Genomic DNA, 25,914 nt, shown 5'->3' on the forward strand with positions numbered 1-25,914 from the left:
ATGTAATCAAATAATAAATGCCAACATCAATACAGATTAGGGAATTAGGAGGAAGAGGGACAAAACTTGTATCAGATGAGACGCTGCACTATGGCAAGAGCTCTGGGTAAGCAAGTACCATCTGCCCAGCTATGAACGGTTGTGTGGACTGCATTTGTACCGGAGGCCACCCATCTTGTGGCATCCTTGTTGGTGTGTTTTGGTGTGTCAGCACGTGGCTCTGGGAAAAAGGGAATAAAAATATACAGCAGGACACACAAAAAGGGAAACTAAAGGGAGTCTGGACTCGTCTCATGGGTGCGGTATCTGCTCAGGGGTAGCAGCGTGGGGGACTTGGAGGCTTGGTGTGGAGGCTCTGGATGGAAAGGGGGTCCCTTCCGAGTGCTGGGCCTGTGTCTCCAGGCCTCCTGGTCGGAAGGGCAGGGACAGCACACCTGGCTGAAATGAAGAGGACTGGGTTTTGTTTGACAAGAGTGGGTTAGGCTTTTTGACCAGAGATGCTCTACTTATCCTCACATTTTGGGCTGGGGTACGCACCATGGGAGGTGCAGAGGGCGGCATGAGCGGCGTCTGGGGCAAGCTGGATGGAAAAGGAGTGAATGTGTGCTGGTGGGTGTGTTGGTGCTGATGCGTGTGTTGGTGCTGGTGAAACTCCGCTCTCAGCAGCGGCACCGGGCCAAGTGAGGCAGCGGCCCGGTCCGAACTCTGAACCAAAAACCGGTTGTTCAGCTCTTGCCTGAGCAGTTCGTGATCTAGAGGAGAGAGAGAGAGAAAAAAAAAAGACACAGAGGCCCGTGGGCCTGTGAGTACCACAAAGACGGAGGAGAAAGAGTCAATATTCACCTGGCATTCCCTGTTTCTGCAGGTCATGCTGTGGTGGTTTTCTACGTGAGGACTCATTGGTGGAGGTAAGAGAGATGCCTGTGACAAAGTACCAATCAGAATCCCCGAATGAGGCTGGCAATACATGATTGGTTGGTTGAATGATATCAACAGGCTGGTATCTAAAGACAAGAGAGAACACCATGAGTCATCACAGCAGAAAACATCATCGGGGGCGTCAGCAAGCATCCGCCCCCGGCCCCCCGCCCGCGGCCCCGCTACCCCCGCGCAGCTCCGACGGGTTACTCCTCCTCCCTGGCACCTGACGGCCATAGCACTGAGGTGGCTCCAGGAATGGACCTCAGAGGCCTGGTCTCGCAGCACGGTGGCTGGACCTTCCCACACCAGCAAGATGCTGGGGAGCACCCTCGAGAACAACGGCTCGCTTTAAAATGAGTAATACTGACCTGTTTCCTCTGGAGGTTTGAAATTCAGAAGCATACACGTACACTGAAAATGGATGGTGGGCCTAACGTGTGTTAAACTAACATGTACGTACTTAAGAGGTAAAATTTCAACAAGATCTACAACCATGGATTTGGGTGGCTGGAAAACTACCTGCTCAAATGGCCATTACTCAACTGATCCCTGTGCCATCCTCCCCCTTCTCAGCCCCAGGACATGCACACAGTGACCAGGATCATCTGTCCTACAAATCGAGGCCTTCTTTGCAATATGTTTTTTTGCGAGATCTTAAATACTAATCAGTCCTTTCCTCTATTTCTAACAGGCTCTAATTGTAATTTTTTGTCCTTGCCTCCAGGCTTTTCTCCTACGAGAAAATACGGAGGAGGAATCAGTGGGAAGAGGAGAAACATTGAACTGGCTCAAGAGCTCATGAAGGTGGCCACAACTGCAGAAACAAAATGTTCCACCCTATGACACGTGGCCTTTTCTCAGCATCTTCCTCTGCAAGAACAACTTGCACTGAATTTTAATGTGGTTTAGGGTGGTGGAAGATACAAGCGCTTTAGAAATTATATGACTGAAGACAGTAAGGACAAATGTCCACCTCCCCAAAATGTCTGCTGGTATCAATTAAATCCATCTGTGGTTTTTCTAAGAACTTCAAACAGGAATCAGCATCAAACATGTTATATATTTTCTAAGCTGAGAACAACCTGTGTCACCAGCTGTGGATGACATACACCCAGTCCTGACCTAGTTGCTTCTGAATTCATATGAATCCACTTCTTTCAGCGTTAACACCCCTTTTAAACTACAGCACTGAATATAAAGGGGTGAAAGAATGCATATGCTTTGAAGTTTTATTTCATGTTCTGCAGGCATGTCTTTGACTTAAATTTTCTAGAGTAACATTAGAAATGCCTAAATCAATCACTTTCTGAAATGACATGGTTAAGATCTTTAAAAACAGGCACTCTGATGGGGAACTTCCAAGGTCTCTACTACCACTTAGAAGCCTACATCCTATTGAAAGTCACTTTTGAAAGCAAATGTTGGGTGCCTAAGTCATTTGCTTTTCAGTAATAAATGTACTGCTAAGAGCAAGTACTGTGTACCGCTACAAACTTTCTAACAATTAATACAAAGGAGAAAGTACATATACTTGTGATACTGAAGCCTAAAGCACTGGAGCAAAAGAGCCTATAACGGGTTCTCCTTGGAGCAAGCAAACAAGAAAAAAAAACTAGGCTGAAAGCACTTAGGTCCAAAACCTAACCTCTTTAGAGAGTATGATTTCATACGTGTGTGTTTATGCATTTAAATCTGGCATGACTTAAAGAAACCGAATCCTTCTGTTAGCATCAAGATAATCCACTTTTCTGGAGGGAGAGATAACAGCGAGTTGGCAGTTTTAAGTGCTTTGATATCCAATTTCTTTAAGAGACTTGAAGTCAGACTGAGATTTGCAGCTGGCTCCAGCCTGTAGCCCTGTACCACAACTTTGGCCTTTGTCAGGAAAAGAAAGGCCCAGAGATGTCTGGAGGAGTGGTGTGGCACTTGGGAGGAGTGGCTGCTTCATAGTAATGATGGGACTGCTGAGTGACAGGGCTCTGTGACAGGGCTCTGAGCAATGTTAGGATCAGAACTAAGTTCTTGTGCCTGCCAGTTGACGCCTTGTCCCACGGGTCTGGGACACCACAACTAGGAGCAGAGTAACTGAGAAGTCCTCTGAATGCTCAAACACTACTGCTCGGTGTGCACATGTGAGGTGGGCATGGCAGAAAAGAGCTCAATCCTGCTCACGTTGCTAGGTACCCTCACGTTCAGAAAAGAGGACACAAAGGCTGCTGTTTCCTCAGTGTATCCTACAGCAGGGCCAGCCTTGGTGCCCTTGACTAGAGGGCAGCAGCCCACGCAAGGGTTGCTCCTAGGTTACTTGCACAGCAAGGACTACGCTGCTAGCAGCAGTTGGATCCCAGCTCTTTAGGGCTGCTCAGCAATAATGTTTGCTTTTAAGAAACTTTTCTGTGAATGACAACAGAAGCTCCTGGCTCTGCAGCGCTCTGTATTGATTTTATGATGTGCCACTTTGCAGGCAATTCATATAATGCAGACAAGAGGCATTTCACTGTCTGCAGGGTTAGACACCCAGACCTTTCCCTTCACTAACTTTGGCTTCTCCTGCTTAAACGGCAGGAGAAATCCTTTTAGTAGGAGCAAGACTGTTACTGTTTCCTGGCAAGCTGCTGAATGTGAATAGGTCACTTGATCTTGCACCTCCTGAAGTTAATGGTGAGAACATACTTGCTTTTAGTGACTGCAATACCATGCTTTTAGTGAGTGCATTGCTATTTCCTTTTGCAATACTTTCAAAGTCTCCATCACAGTAGTCCTTTGCCTTAAACAGGGGAGGCAATGAATAGGTCTCCCACAGTGCTGCCAACATCTCCCCAGCCATGTGGCTGAAATTCTAGATGGTGCCAGGGCCTGTGAAAGCCGGCAGCTTTGGCCTATGTGGTCCTGCCTCTGGCCAGGAACCCATGGCACTTTTGTCTATCATCGTTCTGAGAGTTCACTTTGGGACAATTGACATTTTAATTTCATTTAAAGAAGCAGTTATAAATAACGGGATGTTTTTTAGCTCCTGGAAGAAACAGGATGCAAGGCCATCAGATTTTTCTGCAGCAAATCTGCCCTCTCCTTATTCCTTTAACTGGCTTCATAGGAAACAGAGGGCAATTTTTGCAAAATGTTTGTCCCGTTTAATCCCTGCTAAGTTAGTTGTGGAGTCAAATGCCAGATCAAAAGGAGGCCCCAGCAAGTGAAAGCTGCAGGGAAGTCTCCATCTGCCAGGGTCTTTTCCAGGGACAGCTGTAGGCTAATGGACAATCTATAAACTGGGCATTTAGGGCAGAAGTGGCAATAGAATGGGGGCCAGGGTGAACTTTTAAAAAGGACAAAACGATAGTGAGAGCTGAACCGTAGAGCTTGTCAGCTGAGCGGTCTTTGCCTCAGACAGAAAGGCCAAGGAGCCATGGGCACACAGAAAGCTTGTGCTGCTGCAGGCAGAGGATCCTGCTCTGCTGGCAGGATGTGCTGCTTTGTCAAAGGATCAGAGCAGGGGATAGGTGTTCAGTCAGAATAACTTTCTGGGATGATTAGGAACAGTTTTTTCAAGTCAGTTCTAACAGCAGCAATTTTCATTAGAGAAGGGAGAAAGAAAGGGAGAATAGCAAACAGTACATCACTCCTTTGTTAACCTAAAATATGTCTGATGACTGTGTAATGCCACACTGGACAACTCATGTCCTGAAAAGGTGATTTTTTTTGGAAAGAATTGGTTCTAAGACTTCTTCTAGGAAGCTGCAGTGCTGTCTCTACAATCTCTCATCTGGTAAAGCATGTCCAAGTCTCCTACCTGCTTCACAAGCACTCTCACAGTTCCAGCACACACTGCCTGCGGTGGGGTCTGCGTCACTTTGTTTTACCTGCCCACCAGCCAGCCCATCTTTCAACACCCTCCAGTGCATGCACAGCAGATCAGCCCTGGAAGAAGAAGGGAACCTACCCGCAGGGTGACCTGGTATCACGAGGCTGTTGGTAGGTAACGCTGGTGGAGGTGGCAGCGTGGGTGGGGTGGCAAACATGGCCGGATGGTGCTGGTGTTGGGTCTGCGATCTGAGAGAGAAGTGCGAGGTAGCAAGATTAGAGATGGAGAGGGGCAGAGCTGGGCCGGAGGAATGGTGTGGAGGAATCTGGGGAGAGAGGGGAAGGTGTTTTGGGAGGCTGATGCTTGTTGCACTGCTAGCACTGCTGCTCCGGCTGCAGAGAGAAAAAGATGGGGGGAAGCAGAGGGGGGGGAGAGAGAGAGAGAGAGAGAGAGAGAGAGAGAGAGAGAGAGAGAGAGAGAGAGAGAAGAGAGAGAGTGTGTTACAATACAAGACAAACAGTGCAAGAAATACACCACCAGAAACAACACAACTACTTAACACTGGTCTCCCCAAGCTTATGATTTTGTTTTTCAAAATGGCTGTGGAGACAGTAAAGAATCTTAATGAACTTCTCTAACAAGGCAGGACGGGGCTTGGGCTCTCTTGAGTGGCATTTCCTCTGGTGCTTGAGCAAGTTACAATCCTCAGAGCTATCTATGAGATATTGACGAAGGCCATAGAGGCAGCTGGATTTTGCACCTTTTATTTAGCCTCTGACGACCTTGCAGTGGCCATGTGCGTCCTTGTGATCCTACGACGCAATTACTCTAATTTCTTTTTCTGTTGTGCTAGGTGCACAGAATTGCATAGTCTGAGTGACTTTGGGACCAAGTTGTATCTGCTGTGCATGCTGTGTAGTTAATATTCACACAAGCATGCAAACACACACCATGTTAATAAATTTTCCTCATAATAATTCTGTATTTCACATCTTCTTCTATTATTATTACTCCACTGCAAGTGATCTAAGTTTTGTGGGATGAAAGGCACTATTGCTGCAGTTATTATTTAGTGTAATTCCCACTGTATCAATTATTTGTTGCAATCTAAACCTCTATCTTGAATAGTTTGAAATATTTTAATACATTTATACTGTGGTGGCATTTACAGTGCAAACCCACAAGAGAGTTTAAGTATGCAGCATACTATGAAATACACATTAATGGCAGCTCTCTCTATTCATAGTTTGACCCTTGTGCAGCCAAATATTATGTTTTAAATAAGTTTTCTCATCTTGTTTAAACTAGCCTAGTTCTGCTTTGGGAGGAAAGGTATGCTTTCGGCACCAGCAAAAAGACTACAGAGGTTCCAGCTGAGTAGCTAAACTCTTTTCTCTAGAAACGTTTTATCCATACCAATTTCACCCATCCTACTGACTGGATGGAGTCAATTTAAACAGTTAAGCTAAGCCTCCCGCTATCCTGCTAGATCTCAACATGTCAGACTGAAGCAGATTTCTCAGCCTACATGGGAGCCCTGTTCTAAGGGACACAGCTCTTTCCAATATAGATATCCCTCTTTGATGATGGTGAACCAAAAGAACTGTGATAACCATGAACAAACCTACTTCAATGGAATTCTTTCTGAATATGAAACAAGGGAGTTGCTCAAACTTAAACCACCTTGAATTTCTAAGGCAAGAACTAGCCAGCTCAGACAAGACAATGCAAAACTCTACTAGAAAGTAGACCTAAAGGAACTTTACCCCACATGTGCCTTTCTCCCAGAAAGCGAACATTTATCACCATGTTTCAAATGAAGTTATCCACCACTTCTGGAAAATCCAATATGCAAAACATGGAACATCTTACACAGACAGTAGGAGTGCTTGTCTCACCTCCCAGCAATTTCTATCCCATCTGAAACAAGCTTTAATCCAGCAGAAGCATAAACATGACATGTGTATCCCTTTCCCCTACCTGATATTATTGAGTCCGTTGTGGGCCACCTGGTGATGCACTTGGTAATTGAGAGGTGGAGGGATGTGACTCGGAGGCTGGGTCCGAAGCTCAGGTATTAACTGAGGCTGCGACTGCGGCCGAGGTTGAGGTTGTGACTGTGGCCGAGGCTGTGGCTGAGGCGTGAGCCTTGGTGGTGCTGGTGCTGAAATCACTGGCTCCTTCTTCAACAGTGGGCTTGCTCTGGCGCTTGACGTGGGCGCTGAAGAAGTAGAAGTCACAACGGCAGCTACTGGCTGGGGGCTGGGGATAGGCAGGGCGAAGGGCACGTCGGTGCTCAGTTCCCGGCTCCGCTCTAGCCCAGACACCTTTGGGACATTGGCTGCTTTTGCTTCTGGCTTGTCATTCAAGGTGGGACCTTATGGAGCAACAAGAAAAAGAACAAAGTGCATGCTGAAAGGTCTGTGTTTGTTTCTCTGCTTGGTAGAACATATGCCTGAGAAAAAAGAAGTCATGTTTCAGCTCGTGGGAGCATCGTGGGAGCACTGCTGCTACAAGATGGATGCGTGTTTGTGTGTCTGTCCTTCCGCTGTCCTTGACTGGCCAGTCTAGTACTTGTTAGCATGTGCGTAAGAGACTTAGCTGTCATTAAATGACCATGTACTACGAAGAACATACTTCTACAGAGTCCCAAGGTTACGTAGAGTAGGAGTGTGAACGTGTCTCAAGTTACTGCTACAGTATTTCCTGCTCAATGTAAGTTTTAAGGCTGATGATGAACTCATGAACACAAGCCTGATCATTAAGACACTTGATTTTCTCAACAGTCTTTCAAGGTCATCTACACTATGTTCAGGATCAACTCCAACTACAATGCACTGTGCCCCAAGCACCAACCATTAATGATAGCCCCCACCTGGCTTCTAGGGAGAAGGCTACTTGGGATCTTTGTGTAGCAAAAGATGGGATAGTTCTGCAGTGAAGCTGTGACACTGCCATTCCCTGGCTACACACTTGTGTGGAAGAACAGAACAGAGAAGACTGGAAAAATCCAGTCAGAAGCGCAGTGAGCACCCAAGTGTAGTCCTTCTCACCCTAAGTATTGCACACTCCTGTATGCACAGCACTATCAGGAATGCTGCCACCTTGCAAAATGCATTTACAGTGAGAATTCCATATGGAATTACTCCTTCTATGATGACAACTATTTCCTTTTAACCTAAATTAAACTAAACAAAGCAGCCCAAAGGGTTAAAAGGCTGGAAAGGAAAAAAGGGAAAAGGGAGGAGAGGAAAAATATTTCAGATCAAGCAGTATCCAAAAGCTCAAAGACAACCAAAAAGACCAACATGAATGTGATTCAACTCCCACTCTAACTCCCTTTTTGACATACTCTGTGTATCCTTGAGTGCACATATACCCACAATCACAAGAAAAGCTGTTTGTGGGCTACCAGAACTAGTGTTGTCCATGTGCTCCCCCCCCCGCACACACAGCATTTTTGACTTTTAGGATACATGCTTTTATTATCCACCAGAACGTGCTAGGGGCTGTCTGTGTTTAGTTGGCTTGCAGACATGCAAGAGATGCTACCTACACTCATTAACATGCTCCCCACAACCTCATGAACAAATTCCACCTTTGAAATTTTCCCATCTCATCAAAGAACTGAGCCAGTTCCTGATGTAGGAGGTGTGGAAATAACACACAACACAGACTGCGAGCTAATTCTGGCCACGCAGACGATCTAACCAGGCATTTGCCAACGCAGCGAGGCCAGAGTCCTCACTGCTGCTGCTTCAACGACTTGAGCACCACCATGCCGGCATTAGATGAGAGGAGGACAGCGATGAATCAGAGCCTGTAGCACACCAGCTCACTTTCCTTACAGAAAAAGCCCACACGGTGATGGCATCTCCTTCCTTGAGACAAAAGGCAGTTTCCCACATGGCTTCTGGCTCTGCTTGCACTCTCACCATTGCACCATTTCCTTCATCAGTCAGTCAATCAATCAATCAATCACTACATATGTATAATTTCAGAATGTGAAAAGAGAATGAATTGAAACATATGAACTATGTTTATCAGTTGAAGATGTCTCAAGACTTCTGGCCTCAAACCCACAAATAACAGCAAAAGAAGCCTTTACAAACACCAGTGCTCTGGCTGGCAGCAAGTGCGATCAACCCTGTATTTCCCAGAACCTTATACTTTTTCACAGGTTTGACACAATGTCTGGAGGTTCTAAATTATTCCCTACAAGTTATAAGGCTAACTCTTGTTTCAGTGAATTTGTTTTTCCAATATGAGTTCATGTATCACAGACGCCCTGGTTTTGAAATCTAACTAGACTTGGTTCCAATGTTATTTAGTGTGGCAAAGAATGTATTTCTAAAATCAAATTCTCATCACTCTTGTGCACCATCATTTTTTTATAATGCCACCTACGTTTGTAAATTTTCCTCAGATTTCATTACTAACAATCGAAAAATTGTCATTGACTAGTCAAGCCAGGGGTCCCCACACTGTGCGTTTTGGAAGAAGTGTATTAACAGCTGTAGGTCCCACTGTTTTTCAGGAGCTACCCATTAAAAACAACTGGGTTTCATTCCTGACCATAGGTTTCCTGAGAGCCTATTAGCCCTTTCCATCCAACAAGCCTCCTACAGATTTAAACTTCATATTGTGTAATTATAGCCAACACAGACTAATGGTGTATATTCAAAACACACTGGCACCACAAAAGTTAGTTGAGTAAAAAGTCAATTAGATCCAAAACAAATCAATAAAGTCCCACATTAAAAGCAGCTGTTTGACCAGTTTTATGTACAACTATTGATTCCCTGTGGTGTCAGCATTAGTTCTCATTTGCAATTTTCCCAAAGCAAAAGCTCATGCTCCTTTGCTGACTGAACTGACCAGCCAACCTGGTTGTAGTTGTTAGCACTAGGGGTACACGACTAATTTCTGCTGCCAACTTGCATCTCTCAGGTTGCAATACTGAAATGTTTTTGTGTTTCTTCTTGACAACAATGAAAATACCCAGATGCTCCTCTGGAAAAGCTACAGGCATGAGTGTGAGTATCTTCTCTGCTTCTGTAGCCACATTAGCTAAAGCAGAAACACTGAGAAGGGCAAGATAATGGTGTGAATTCATGGGTGAGCGTGGAGAAGCATGTGAGAGACAGGAGAATCCCTAATCTTTCTCAGCCACCACACAGGAAGGATGGTGGATGAATTCTGTTTCCCCTTCTGATGGCTGAGATGCAGAACAAGAGAGAAGCTGATTCACGTGGTTGACATGAGGGTGGAACTGCAATGGGTGAAGGGAAGGGAACCACACGTGAACAACAGCAGGACAAACCACGGAGAGAAATGACGGGAAGACAGCGATGCCAGGCATTGGGACATGCCTGATGTTTGAAAGTCAAACCCTCTGAAAAGGAAACTTTTCTCCCATCTAGGTCTAGTTTCACTTAAGTCTCTGGTAAAACAGATTTGGACAAAATGGAAAGCAGATGCCCAAATGGAAATACATCTCATCTGTACGTCTCACTACTCTAGAAAACCCAAAAGGCACTTCTAAGCAAAGACTTAAGACCCTTCACTTCAGCTAACTCCATGGAGTGCTGTCTCATGACTTACACTCTGACATTGAAGAACATACACATGTCCTGGTTTCTTTCTTTCCTTTCACATGCTTCTACCAATTTAGTTCTACCTGTTCAGCGACTGTTTCCAACACCCAGTCACTAGCTAACCATACTCCAGAGGTCTCCAGAAACCTGACAATTTCAAGGGCATTTTCCCTGTGCAACCAAAGAAAAAACGACTTCCAAAGGCTATAATTACCTGGTTTCTTAGTTTCTCAACGAGATCCTTATCATGATACCTATCACTAAATTCTCCAATTTGAGACTTTCCTCTCCACTGACATGAAAGTATTTGAAATCCCTCAGAAAGTTAGTTTTAATGATTTTAATGAGAGATGTTACCTACTCTGATCAGGATCTCAAACTCTGCAATTTCTCTGTAGGATGCTCAAATATCCCTCCTAAGCCAACTACACTCTTGTATGCCCAAGTTCCTTCCAACTGACCATGCTATTCACATAAGGAAATATCCCAAGGAAAGAAACCAAATATTCCCTTGTGCAAGCTGGATCAGGTTTCATTGAGATCCTTTCAGAAACTCTGTACTTTGGCTCCTCATCTAGCCCTTCTGAGCAGATGGACCCACGGAGCTGAGCACAACTGCCCTGACAAAAGCACAGACCCACCAGACCACACCACACCACAACGTTCTAGAGGCAAAAATCTGTTTATTTTTACCAAGTCCTAGAGTAATTTTCATGCTTAATGATAACAGGCTGAGCCAATTTGCCTAAGACTTGACAGTCAGCTCCAATAATTCAACCTTAATTAAACTCGAACGCATGTCAGTTCAGCTCGTCCCTTCACAGGAAAACTGACATTTGCAATGATTCATGTTTCAGCCATGTTACGGGAAGGCTGGATCACATCTGCCATTCTCCACCACGCAGAGCGCTACCCCTTTTCAGCATGCCAACTTTGTTTATTTTCTAACCAAACACTTTGGACTTCTTCCATTGAGAGGTTTTCTTAAATGAACAGACAGCGAATCATGTCTTGATCTCACAGGGATAAATGATGACCGAGTGTGAGAGACAGGGAAGAAAGGGCCGAAACTGCTCTAACAAGAAAAATAGTAACAACCTGGGATTAGTAATTCTTGCCTCCTTGATCAACTAATCTGTCATATGGAGCGTTGCAAAATTTTAACCTCCCTTTATCTTGGGATATGTGCCATTCTGATTTAACCCAGTAAAGATGAAAACTTCTCACAGCTTTTAAAAGCACAGAAAGCTTTAGCTATTGCTGCCGTAAATCTGTAGAAAGAAAAGTTGAGGTTCAAGGAAAACCCCACAGCCAACTACAGCTGAATTTGCTACAAAATGGATTTCAGAAGGAGTTACCTGAACCTGAAAGACCATCAGCATGGATCTAGTATGAAACTTCAGTGAATTAAAAATGTGTGATGGAATAAACACCCACTGCCCATTCCCCTTGGCTGTACAGGGCGACATGCTTGCCAGTGTGTAACTACACAGCATTGCAGGCTAAATACAATACAGAAAGTCCCAGACACAAATTAAACCTTTCTGTTACAGGAATTTGCTTTCAAGCTGATTAAGAGTAGCTCAAGTGCAAGGGATTAAACATGTAAAGGCTGCTTTGAGAACTCCAGTAAGCAGTTACTGTGTTATACAAACAGCACTTAGGGCAACAGCAGTTCCAGCCCTGCCTCTTGCTCTTTGCAAGCTGCTGGTTGCCGCTGAAAGGGGACTGTCAACACAAGTACAATGTGATTGGAAATAATCTAATCTTGCTTGCACGCCTTTCCTTTGTCTCTGGAAAAAAAGAGAAGTGGAGTCATTCAGACATCTTTCTGCAGTCTTCCTTGCTGTATTCAAACAGCAAGGGTGATGGGGTGATGTGAGAAAGAAATTCTTCTCCTACATCCATCAATGACATCTTTACCAATGGCAGTTTCCCAAGAAACACAACAACCACCATCTGCAGCCCATCTATCCACCCTGTACACATCCTTGAAAACAGACATAAGCCAGGCTTGCTATGATGAACCCTGCTCCATATTACAATTCCAGCAAGAAACGTTGCAAAAGCATCACCACAGGAATTACAGGGACATATGTGGCAAGAAGCTGAGTATTTCAGATTTAGCCGATGAGTCCCAGAGATGAGTTTCGAACCATCAGCATGAGGAATGCATACAGAAGAGTGTGATTTTACAGCAGTAGGTCAAAACAAAGAAATTAACTAAAGAAGTGTATTCAATGAACTTCAGCAAACCTTTTTTTTTTAAACGGAGCTTTTAGATTGCTGCATAATGTATTGTGGATATGCAACATATACAAGCACAAGAGAGAATAAAACATATTGCACTGGCAATGATAGCACTGACACTGGTAGAGCGCTTACAAGTGAAAATCAATATTTAAGTGCTAATTCTTTATTCCTAGCTAGCTTTTGCTTTTATACAGATGGCTTTCTCATTGCGTTTTAGGAAGGTACCACTATTTAAGACATTAGATGATTAGCTTGGTCTGCAGAGGTAAGGCAAGCAGAACTACAACACAGAAGCTACCCAACATATGGGGCACTGAGTTCCTCCACCTACTTTAATGCAAATCTGCTTAAGATAAGATATAAAGACTTGGGACTCGCACATAAAACCACTGGCTGGAAGGCTCCATGGTGTGTAATGCAAACCATTTCTAACGTTATTGTGAAGCAAAGGCCAAATTTCCACCGTGACAGCAGCATACTGCACAAGTTAGGGTGTGTCAAAAAAAACGTTCTCCTGCAACACAGGCTCCTCAGAGCATCATCACAGGCCTCTGGTGCCTTTTACACAAATAATGGCCGTGTTTTCTCACGGAGGAAAGTAAGGCGAGTGTAAGCACAAACCCTGACGCCTGGCTTTGAACCCACGCTGCCGAGCGCAGCCGCCTGCGTGTGGGGGAGCAGGCCTTTGTTCACAGCGCGGCTCCCCCAGCTCGTCCCCACGACTGAGCGCCGCCGCTGCTTTCAGTGGGAAGCTCCTTCCGCAATCCTGGTCAGGATTCGGCCCCTATCACTCAGTTCATTTGTACAGAGCTGTCTGTCAAGTCAAATCGTCTTGCCGCAATCTGAAACACCCTCCGAACAGCTGCCACTATCAATTACTCTCCCAGACAGCCTTGACTATCAGGAAGAGAACTGGAGCGAGCACTTGCCAGTTTTAATAAACTGTGTTGCCCAAGTCATTTAACCTGCTAGATTGCTGTACGCTGGGGCTGTAACAAGCCTTCAGCTTTTCAACCTAGAAGAAAGCAACAGTGGCAAAAAGCTGTCAGCTTGGTCCTCAGAATTAACTTCCAAGGGTGTCTTCCCCCCCACTCCTTTCTGAAGCACCCAAGTTTAAAAGTAAAATATCTTCAAGTCATTTTCATAATGTCATGACAAGGAGAGCATCTCCCATTTTTAACAGAAAGCCAGCAACTTCCGAGAGCGAAGCGCTGACATGCTCCATGACTTCCATGTTAGGAGCACAGCTGAGCAGAGAGCACTCCTCTCTCTCACACCCGCACAGACAGGTCCCATGGGCACACCGCAGCGCCGGCTCTGTCCATGTATGGGTCACCACCATCCCAGCGAGGCTGATGCAGCCCAGTGCTTCAGGATGCCCTGACCACCTCCAGGGCTCTGCACTCACCTCTCCAGCCCGATTCCTTACACTCTCAGTATGGTGTACAGTTTCTCACACAACTGAAAACTCAAGCATGGCAATTTTACTCCCATACTTTCAGGACTGGTAGGAGAGATTTCTTGAAGAAGCGTTAAACCTAAAAAACTTCCATCCAGATCAGTGTTTTCTGTTTGTGGCTCACATATATACCAAGATATCTGTGAATGTTAACAAAAAAGAAAAGGTCTATTGTCATTTGGATTAATTTGCCATATAAGAATCTGCACTTCCACTACAAGGCTTATTGGACCCTGCAAATCAAAAAGAAGATTCAAAACCACTATGCTAAATGTTTTCTTTAGCCAGCTACGTAGGTAAGAGCCTTTGTCGTGAAAGCTTGCAGCACAGAAAGATTTCACCCGCTCCCCTAGAAACTGAGAGCAACAGCATTAAGACCTACAGACTTGATGCTGATTTGCTGCTTTATGGTTCTTTAATGGGATGTTTTATTCCTAGAGATTTGGGAGCTTTCCATGCTCTATCCAGGCATGTTAGCTGTAAGCATGCATGATGACACTCCAAAGCTGCAGGAGCTGAATGAAAATGGGTGCCAAACACAAGGATTGGGGCCAGAGCATAAAGAAGAAGGATCACCATTCAAATCCCCCCAAAGTCAGTCACACTGCATTTCCCTAGCAATGCTGCTTCTGGCAACATTTCAATGCAAAGCTGAAACTGGATTTGCAGCTAAAGCACCTACTGTGGATGCTGGCGTTGTAATGAGATTGAAAGTTTCATACAGGCTTTTAATCTAGGGCTATAATGGTGGATCAAACGCTGCAGGGTCAAATCTCTTCAGCACTGCGCCTAAGCAGATGCTGGATGCCTAAAAACCAGTGATGTAGGAGCCACTGTATTGCCCTGGCCAAAAAATGTTACTAAGACTTCTTGCAGTTACTTACTAAAGGTGTGTTTGTCTTGTTTCGTTCTGTTTTTTTAACGTGTGATGGCATATTGTACACCTAATCTGAGTGACAGACAAGCAACAAGGTAAATAAGCTATTAGAAAGACACCCCGCCCCCCCGCCCCATGAAAGCATGCAAGCACAAATACTCAACTCCAGATGTAAGCCTTTAAACAAACTGTTATATACCAAGGAATCTTATGATTTTAACTAGTCAAACAAGGGCAAATAATAAACCACCAACTACTACATTACAGGAGAAAATGTACTACTTTTGCTGTTTGAAATCCATATCGATTCCCATCTAGCCTGCGAGTGAGTTATTAATCACTCCAATTAAATCATGAACACAGGTCTTTACACTGAAATTGAACCCCCACCAATAGATCGATAACTCAAACCTCCAAGAGCAATTACCGCTCAGCATAATAGAGCAGCTTGTTACAGAGAGCTCCATGCAGACCACAATTCTCTCTGTCATGTCTTTCACCGGCAGTGCAAGCAAACTGGGGAAAAAAAAGATTTTATAACTATTATTTTCAAAATAAACAGACATCTGCTTAGAGTTACCTAATCTCTCACATCACAGAGGCAGATCTGCCAAGGTCACATTGGAGGCATGATTACATTTTTTCACAATTTGTTATTCTAGCAAAGCCCTGATAAGATTGAACTATTGAAGTTCACACTTCGGTTTAATTTCAAGAGGTTAAATGCCAAATCCTTTTCTTATTGCTACAAGGAAGGGATCTACCGGGCTGCATAATACCCTGTGTAGGCTAAGACAACAACTTTGTTTTATCTGCACAGACTTATAAAGGTTTTGATTTTTTTTTTTTTAAAATGACATCAGAGAACTCCAAACTCCCAAAAAATCATTTAAAGTAAAATCAGAAAGTGAGACTGTTCCAGAGAGTGTGAATGACCTTTCAGACCTTCCAGCCTGGAGAAGTTAAGTCAACAGCTGGCTGAGAAAGCACTCTGGCTAACCAAAACCAGAAAAAGGCAAGAAAGAACATTCTCAACCACCAGATCACCTCTGCTGGGAACAGGACATAATTACCCTAGCCAGCCAAGCGTACGCAGGGTCACAGAAATTCCCATCTCTGCCTTGGAAGACAACTGATGCTTGTCCTGATGCAAGGAAAAGAGGAACCATCCGTGCTCAAGCTCTCGAGTGCCACTGTGCTGCTTAGCTCCCATGTCCTTTCCAGGTGAGAGCCGTATTTCTGCACGCATCCTTGCTTCTGATCCGCTGGCCCCTTCAAGCAGGCCCCTGAGCGCCATCCATCATCCTTCATTAGGGAAGCTATTGGCAGCCAATTAAGTGGTGATGGACCCACATCACTAAGCTAATCAAGACGAGTTCATGCCATACCCTTCAGCCTGCAGGCACTGGCTCCTGTCTACGATGGGTGTCACATCACTGCTGCTTCTCCTTGCAGACTCACTGTGGGATACGTCAAAACAGCCTTGGCCAGGGCTCGACAAACGCACGGGAAAATGACACCAGATCAGGCAACGCAAGAAAGCAAGCAGGTAGAGGGGCAGTGCTACTGCTGGGATCTCACCATGGCTTTCCACCGCCAGACACACAAGCAGCTTCTACAAAAGGCAGGGAGAGAGAGAGATTACCTATTCCCCACTGCAGCAGAGGCAGAAAGAGCCCAGACAACAGTCTTCTTCCTCCCTAAAGGTGAGAGATTGCAACTGGAGTCAGAAAGATCAAATTGTGTTGTGATCTCTTGTCTGGAATGTGGTATGTGCTACTCATGTGAACTGCATCAGCTCAAAATCCAACATCCTGCACACACCTCCTGAAAGAGAGCTCATCTCTGGTCTCTAGATGACCACATGCATCACATTCTGTGCTCCTGGTTGGCTTTACAAACATTTTTACTGGAAATACAAAGGCACTCAACAGACCCTTTAATACATCCAAATTCAGTCCCTGGATAGACATGTATGGATTCAAAATCGCTTTTCAGGGCAGAGAAGAACCCTATATAAACAAAATTTTAAAGGGCAAGAATCCTCTTTCATTTTCACCCCTTCCTGAGTCTATAAGGATAAAGAATCACGTCTCTCCACTTAAACCAATGAGTGAACATTACTTAGAGCAGAGAATAGCAAGTAACAGTGTGTAGGATCCCCTTTCCCTGGAACTCAAAGAACTCAGACTGGAACTGAAAGGAGTGACTGACCACGTACAAATTAGCAAAATCCTGTCTTATTTGTTAAGTCCAGCTCTGACAGTTCAGTAGCTGCTGTCACATTATTGCTAATATGCTTATAGTTTGGGAAAACAACACCTGAGATTGAGTGCTTGTTAAGTGGGGCCAGCGGTCTCCAAGCAGCAGCTCCCCATACCCTGTAACCTCCCACTGCCCTCCCTCCCCATTCCCAGGCCTAACGAGGCACCTTCCAGACGGATCCCTCTCAGATTTAGTAGCAGCACCTTACTACTCTAAAACAACACGTTTAGCTGTTACCAAATTGCCTCCATTTTGCTGGCAGTTATGCAGTAGCACCTCTTTCCATTAACTTTGTTGAGAATCTAGGGTCAAGGTAAAGAAAAACTGGAAGAACTTTCCTGCAAGCTCAGGAGCAATAATGTCTCCTACCTCGCTCCTATGTGCACAGTCAAAATCCAGCTCTAGAGCTGCATGAATGACATCTTAAGAAAAATTTGAGATATTGAAGTTAACAGACTGAATACATTCAACAACATTTCAAGTTGCATCATGGATAATTAAAATATTTAAGGGACAAGCTGCAAGTTGTTAATCAGGGAACATTTACTTGAATGGTGCATGCCCTTTGGATTTGGTCCCTATGGCAACCAAATACTCCAAAAGGATGTGCTGGGAGAAGCATGTCAGGAGCTGCCTCAACGTTTTAATTCACAGAGTGAGCAATGAATAAATACAGCTACTGACAAGCACAACACAGGCAAAAAAGGTTTGTAAACAGCATTAGGAAGCCACATATAGCCTTTTGCTTTTTAAGACTGAAAAAATCCACTCCTCCTTTAAACACACCCACTATAATTATCAAGAAAACAGGACTGTGTTGCACACAGGGTGTTGAATCACACGTATTAGCTACTGATAATAAGTTTTATGACAGAGGAGCTTTTCTTCAGTTTCTATAACTTCTCAGTCATTGAGAAATTGTGATTGTGTTCCCACTCCCCATACTGGAAGCTGTTGTATTAAAATCAGAAAAACCTTTTCCATCTCACCTGGCTCAACAGGAGATAAACTTTGAGGATGCACAGCATGTGAAGGAAGCATGGCAGCGTGCTCAAGAAGGAAAATGTGAGGGATGATTGGCTTTTCCTTCAAAACAGGAAGAGTGGCTTGGTACGCAACAAGGAAAAGAAGAGAGTACTTCACTGCACTGCAGAAGGCGAACTTCTTCAGCATGATCTCAGAGTGCGTGAAACGCAGCTGCAAAGCTCCTTCCAGCTTTCTCCTTTGATGAAGTGTGAATACTTCAACAGGCAGTAGAAATTTTGGAAATACTTTGGTGACAGAAATGCTTGAGAATAATCTAAGATCTGGCATCTAGTAAGACCTAACAAAGGAACAGAGGGACATTGTGTTGTGCACTGCAATGGAAATGAACCCTATTAATGAAAAGATACTCTGGAATATCTTCTTGCATGAGGGTTTATGGCTGTGGAAAGAAATCTCACGAGGCTGGAGGGTGCTGGATGGTGTAGGGCTGCATGGACTGCTGCAATGCAAGCCTGAATGGGCAAAAAGCCTGAAACGGTAACTCAAGACTTGCAAACCCAAATGCTTGCTCTTTACTCCTTCCTGTTGACTCCTTGGAGTCCCTTCACACCTACTGTCGTGGCCCTGCAACGACTGTTAAGTGTAAGCACAACAACTTCTACAAGGCTGCTGGATGGAAGCGGTACCTTCAGCTTCAGGTTGTCAGGGCCATGGAAGACACTGGTGACTCTGACATGCGTGAGGAACTATTCACTGTAGTGACAGAGAGTCATTCAGTAGACCATTCTACCCTGCTAACTGATGTATCTGGCTTGCTTGGAGATGGGATTTGCTGGAAGCCCCAGCAGCACGCAGCTCTGCCCTCTCCTACTTCCCAGGCAGAGCTACAACTCTCCCAACCCGCATGTCACCCTCTGAGCCGGAACTGGGCAGGCACTGCCACAGTAATAACCTCCGTCTTAGGCACCAAACCAGTACAGGCTCAGACATCTGTAACGATAATCACAGGAGTTACTTCATGCAAAACTGCTGCCCATTTTTATTTCAGTATCGGGTGAAAGAAAGAGACAAGTATCTGGGCTTAGCCTGCAGATACTTTTCCAAGACAGTAATTGCTGCATAATTTATATTCTTGTTTTCACATGTTTGCCATGTGTACCAACAATCCTACTGAATTCACTGTAACTTTTTCCTTCAAGTCCTCTCCATGTCACAGTTTTTCCGAACAGCAGAAACACAAACAAGCAGAACCTCAGCACTAAGCAGCAACTTGGGTTTTGCAAATTCTTGTAATCCCAGATTCTTGCACATTAGGAGGGGAAAGTGAGGTCCAAGCTAATTCTTTACAGTTTGCACTCCATATTAGCAGATCGGACAACATCTTTCACTCATTATACCTGTATTTCCCTGCAAGTAGCTCTCTGTTAAGTCAGAATTGAGCCTTCATATCTCTACCCAAAGCCACCTCCTTCTCATCAACTCCAGATCACAGAGGCTGGAGGAGTGCTGCCCTCTACATGAGGCAAGGCTCAGAAATAGTATGTGTGACTGACAGGAAATCTCAGCACAGTTAGAAGCAATTTATAGCTTCTGCACCGAAGAGGCTCACAAAGAAGTGGTAGCAATGATGCAGGTCCTCACCTCAGCATTTCAGCAATGGTTTGAGGCACCTTTGCTCATATTAAAACTACCTGGAGATTACATACTAGATCCTTGCAGGGACAGGACTCCTTCTTTAAGAAATGCATTTGTTCTAACAGACCCCAAATGGTTAATCAATCCAATGATTATAAATTAAATGCCTCATCTCTTAATGGGCAGAATCCAAGCTCTGGTCCCACTGGTTTTGTTTTTTGAGGACACAATATGGTTTTGGTTTTGAGGACAACACTCTAAACTGCCAGCGGTTAGTTTCAGAGAACCACCTCCTCCCACATTAACATATTCATTTGCAAAATCTATCACATATGTTGCGTGCAAACTGGCTGAGAGTTTGATTCAGCTGTGACAGCATGACAGCCTCTAGCCCAAATATCTGAAAGTAATAAAATCCACACCATCCTCCTGGTTCCTCGCGCTAACAGTGAATTGACCTGTATTTACGTTGCACTATCAGTAGTGGGGAACCTACAGAGATACATAACGACGTCAGTTTCTAATATGTCTCCATTTTAGCTTCCTTCTCCCTTGGCTTGAAATAAGGATACTAATCCTAAATCTAGCATTTTGCCTTTCCACTAATTTTCTACTATAACAATAAGGGAAATGGTAAGGAAGGGTAGTGCATCTGTTCATCTCTCAGATGCAACTGTAACAAGGACCACAGACAAAGCTGGAGCGCCAAGGGGCCTTACGCCAGAGCAACGCAGGACTGAACACTGCATTGCAGAAGAGAACAAACCTCTCTGTCTGGGCTGTGGTGCAAGTAACACCACACAGCGTCCTCATCCCTCGGCCCTGCCTTCTTACTTTCCTGGCCATACCCATTTTCGCTTTCTTGGGCATCTAACCAAATCGCAGCAGCATCTCTTCATCTTATACAGAGGTACATGCTTGTTTCCAGAAGACGGGAAACAGTACCACTGGCCCATGCCGGGGTTGTGGACCGCACAGGGGGATAACTGTCACATGAAACTGCAAGCAATAGTGGTTTAGTTACAGGCTATGCTCATGGCTAATGGAAATGACTGGACTATCACATCCTACCTTACGATTAGTCCACAAACAGAAACTAGGCCAGAAGAGACAGAGCACCCATTATTTCATACACGGGAAGCAAGGAAAATTATGGAATAGCCTCTTGCAGAAAGTAGGTGTTCCAGTGTTTTTAAAAAACTTCTCTGCAGCCCTTTGTTTTGCAGGCAGGCTGGCTCAGAGCTGGGCTGTTCCCACAGACTCGGCACTCCCCAGAGCTGTCAGGCTGCCGAAGGCTCGGAGTAGCTGCTCTGAATGAGTACATTTCTTCCCATTAATTCATTAACACCAAAGACAGATTTCCCTTACGGTAGGTCCTGCATCATGTTTCTGAAAACTCCCAGCCTTTTCTAAGGCCGAACACAACCAAGAGCGGCAGGAAGGAAGCAAGGATATTCCCCATCATGAAAGGAGAAAAAAGGCGCTGAGGGAGCAGACAGCCTCTCCGATGCCACGCTACATCTCCAGGGACTAAGGCTTTGCTGCATCCACAAGATAAATCCACCTTCTGCCCCTCTTCCCACAGCAGCACAGAGTAACTCCCCCGTTACCAGTGCTCGATGCTGGTAAAGGTCTCCCTTGTCTTCCTTGTGTAAGGCATTTCCCACCCCTTCATTTTATAAATTACCAGAACAGACATTTAAATGTTCAAGAGTAATCTGAACAGAGTATTCATGCCGTGGGCATTTTTAGGCTCTACAAGGAGAGAAACAAAAGGGCCTCATTTAATACCTCCCTACAGCATTCCCTGTTCCTGCTCTTCCCTTGTGAATCTCCAAAGGCAAACTCTCAGAGGTTCAAGGCTCCTGCAATACCCCAGCCCTCCCCTCTCCCTTTTTAAGAGCAAGAAGGGCTTTTAAAGCAAACCATGCTGGCTGACTGAAACAGGTGGTGGAAATCCTTTAAAGGAGAGAAAAATCATTTGTAACTAAAAAAAGAGAAGAAAATTCTGATTCCTGTGGTTTTATTAAGCACCTGCGGGAGTCATTCGGATGGCAGGCACATCTGCCACTTTGGTGGCTCCCTCGGTGCCCGAGCACTGGAGCTGCAGAACAGAGAGAATAAACAGCCTCTGTGCACCTGCACCCTCCAACTCCCAGGATGCCAAGGAGTGGGGTGGCTCTGCCTGTTTTATGAGGGATTTTATGAGTGTTTTATCAGTCCCAGAGCCTCATGGCCCAGGTTAGGGTCTGAGCCTGTCTTCTGCCGTGGATTTTGAGATCTAGCTTTACAAAACCAGTGGAAGCATCTATCTTCGCCAATATACAGAAACCATCCAATATTTGAACAGTTTTGTGCTAGATCAAAAAGCTGGACCTGCAAAACCATCCTTGGGGCTTTGCTTTTATTCTTTAACAAAACCCTCCCCTCAATAACTTTCTGATCCTCAGCCTTGGAAAGAAACATCACAATACACTGAGTCTAGCAATATACCTTAATCTCTTGCCTTGTAACTGACATGTAAAGAAGTCTAACTAGGAAAGGAACCCCAGGGCAAGGTTGGAAAAGCTGGGTTTGTTGTGTGGCACTTGGAGACAGCGGCTCTCCTAGAAAGTAGGGAAAGAGCTGCAGCCCCAGGACAGCAGCTTGCTCCCCACCTCCCCTTGCCAGCTGTGCTGTCTCCGCCTTTCTTCTTCCCTTATTGTCAAAACTGAAGAAGGGAGAGGTGACAAGCTGGAAAGGCATGGCCAAGATTCAAGAACGAGAGTTCAAAGCACCCCTGTCGCGCTCCAAAGTGCTGTTATGGCTGCTCCCTGTGTGCAGGGAATTAGGATATGGCCCCCAATCCAGCTACGAGCAAAGAAGGCAGAGGAATAGATGTGCTTTCTGCAGAGACCTCAGGTACTGCTCCTTTACTGTATTAGTTGGCAAGCACAAGGTACAGAAACATCCATAGCTAAAAGCAAATGTTGGAATCCAGGTTTATCTGGATGTGATCTAAAGGACGCTTCGCTGTGATGTGGCTAATGCAGTTGTTTGTTCAAGAGCTAAAAGGAAGGGATATTTCTTCCTATGGAGGAGGTCCAGGAAATTAAGCCTGGACTTGACTCAGATCTCCCTCCATTCTCATATGGGTTTTTTTCCCACAAAGAGGGGGTGGTGGTGGGCTTGAATATTCTCCAAACGTGACCTCCCTTTCTTCCACAAGTAATTTATAGAGAAAAAGGTCTGAAGTCCCTGCAGTCTTCTACAGATATGCCACATTCTGGAGTTCCGGGCTTCTCCCCGTTTCTTTGTTTCTCCGTACCAAATTCGTCTGTTCACAACCTGCACTGAAGTGATTTCAAGATGCGTGTGCCCCCCCCTCCCCATGCACAGCAGCTGGTGATGTCTGCATGTATGTTTGGTGACATGCTATCATTAAACAGTTTCTCAGCAGCCAGTCCCACAGCAGTGCCAGAAAAAAACTGGCATATGCCTTTACACAGCCTGAAACACCACTGCAGTATTTACATCCCTTCCAAAGAACCGCAGAAACATTTATCACTGTATGGTCAACCTCTACTCGTTACATACCAGCACTGGTGTCCTGGAGAAGGACTGTATCACAAACAAGCGCCCACTTCAAGTACCTTTGGGGTACTCAGCATGCTGTGGCTGCACTGAATTGGTTTCTGACCAGAAAAGAGAACACCTTCTTCAATCGTGCTGTAGAAATAGTTTCCTTATGGCCAAACTTCAGAGATATTCACCACCTGATACTGAGGTTGATTTTCTAAGAGCTAAGGATCATAAAAGCAGCCATGTGTTTAAACAAGAGGTCATTATCCACCAGCTCCAGGGTTCAGTGCAAGCTTCTAAGCAAAGAGCAATTTGAAAATAGAGCTGTTAAAGCACTAACAGTAATTTAGAGTAGTTTAAGTTTCTGTTTTACTGATTTTTCTGGCTAAGATTCATAGGGCTATCAAATTAGCATCTAGGTATCTTGTTGAGGAGAGTAAAGTCAATAATCTGACAGGTCCATTTCGTTTCTCTTTACTGCTGCAATTGTGTGACTTCATCGATACTCAGACCTGAAGGCAATGGACAGAAGGACAATGCCCTATGGCAGATGCCAAGCCCCTGTTTTGTGTGTCATACAGTGTAGTCCAACAGATGAGATCTGAGAAACAGCAATCAGAAGGAACTGTTTCTACTCAAGATGCCATAACAGCAAAAGTTTAATATTAACTCACTGGTTCACAATACAATTATACAAGGGATATTTTTCAAAGGTGCAAAGTCAGCAAGAGATTAATTGAGGGTTTGACCCAAACCTTTAAACGCCTTGTAACCACACAGTTCACCCGCACCATAACCTGGGAAGCTTTTCAGGACCAACAGTAGCAAAAGACAACATTTGTTATTTAAATAAATGTGTTCTATGAACTCTCTGCAGAGAAATCTGCTTTACCCAACACCAACCTCTGCAGTCTCTCTAGCTTCATCAATCCAATGTGGTAGGAAGAGAAGCTCCTCCACACCCTTCCCTCCTCTCCCTCTCCTCCACCTCCAGACAGTACATCACTTGCAGCATCGGTTAGTGCTGCACTCAGCGGTTCACGTTGCCAGACTGGTCAAACCTGCACATGGAAGGAAAGACACCTTTCCATCGCCACCTCTGGAAAGATGCAGATGCGGTAGGAAAAGCCCTGCAAAGTCTCCTCGTTCCCTTTGAAACCCGAGGAGAACAGATGAGCAGCACATTTGAAATTAATTACAGCAAAACCTACTGCATTGTTCTCTCCTCCCCTTCCTTTTTCCCCTGACCCCCTCATTGCAGAGCTTCCACTGGAACCTCTGTGGTGTGTATATTTTCCTAAAGTCGCCGGGGCCAAAACGGTACAGCTGAGACATTCACAGAAGTCAAAGAAAGTGCAGAGCCAGGTTAGCACACAGGGGTACAATAGTTCCTTAAGAGCGAGCGTCTCCCCCGCTGCTGCCCCCCTCCTCCCAAACCTTCCGTCTCTAATGAACCTTTGGTGTCTGTCCACAAAAAACAAACATCAATCAGGCAACAGGCTGTTCCTTTTCCCCTGTCGCTAGTCTGAAATAACAGTCATCCCCCGCTGGGCTGGGAACACCACTTCCCTCTCCAGCACACATACGGGATAATAAGGGGGAGGCGAAGGAGGGAGGAAAACCCGCTCCGAGGTGCCAGAATACACAGTGAGCCGTGCCTTTCAGAGCCAGAGAAAACTTGGGAACACAACAGCTTTTGATTCCTCCTGCCCCACTGGGCACGTTAATTATTTAATAGTTGGCTTGTGAATTGGTGGTGGTGGTAGGAACAGGGTGGAAGGGAAATCAGGCTTCCCCCCCCCCCCCCCCCCCCCCCCAGCCCCCTCCCCACGCTGGCAGAATAGTGTGTGTGCCCACACGTGTGCGTGTGTGTGTGTGTGTGTGCGAGGCTTCAGGAACGCCTGGGAGCCTGCTCTGAGCAGCGTCCTCCCTCTGCCGCTCTCACAAGACCCTCCTTGTTGTCTTGTGACCACAGCGGCTACAGACAGCATGGGACAGCATCTGGATCAAATGAGGTATGGGGCAAAGAAACGCACCCTGTCTGCTCTCCGTTTGGAGGCTGATATTTTTCATGTATTATGACAGGGGGAAGGGCACTTTGGAGTTTATATTGGATTTCAACAGAGTTGGAAAACAGAGCTGCAAATCAAACAGAGATCAGTTTATGATTTGCAACCAGGGCTTTCTAGGTGTCTGAAGCAACACTTTGGAAGGAGAGTGGGGAAAAGGAGAATGTAACTACATCTCATTTGGATGGAGAGGACTCACAGATGTTAGGAATATTTTTGATCAACAGCTTTCCTGGCACTGCTTGTGGTGGAATCCACAACCTTGACGGCTAGCTGAGTAAGAAAGTGCTGGCAAGCTCCTGCCTGCATGCAGGCAATTTGCAATGCTGCCAGTCAATATTTCAGTGAAAACAAAATTGCAGGGATCATATTAAAAGAGGAAAAGGGAAAAATAAAACAAAACAAAAACGAGCCTTCCCTTTTAAAAGAAACTCTGATACGACCTGATGGGAAAAACCCTCCCAAATCAAAACTTGCTCTTTGTTTGTTTA

At 45.1% G+C, this 25,914-nt stretch overlaps 1 protein-coding gene across 1 annotated transcript in view; it reads right to left on the reverse strand.

Moving 5' to 3' along the window:
- FBRSL1 (fibrosin like 1) overlaps window positions 1–25,914 on the reverse strand; it is a 549,235-nt gene that overhangs the window by 19,989 nt on the left and 503,332 nt on the right. Inside the window, exons 8-10 of the mRNA XM_086473976.1 lie at window positions 6,701–7,097; window positions 4,859–5,112; window positions 517–1,004 (exon numbers count right to left, since the gene is read on the reverse strand). Coding sequence (XP_086330102.1) covers window positions 517–1,004; window positions 4,859–5,112; window positions 6,701–7,097 — 1,139 coding nt within the window. The remainder of the gene's footprint in view (window positions 1–516; window positions 1,005–4,858; window positions 5,113–6,700; window positions 7,098–25,914) is intronic.

This window comes from Leptosomus discolor, chromosome 16 (genome assembly GCF_034619465.1).
Source record: "Leptosomus discolor isolate bLepDis1 chromosome 16, bLepDis1.hap2, whole genome shotgun sequence".
In the NCBI taxonomy this organism is placed as follows: domain Eukaryota; kingdom Metazoa; phylum Chordata; class Aves; order Leptosomiformes; family Leptosomidae; genus Leptosomus; species Leptosomus discolor.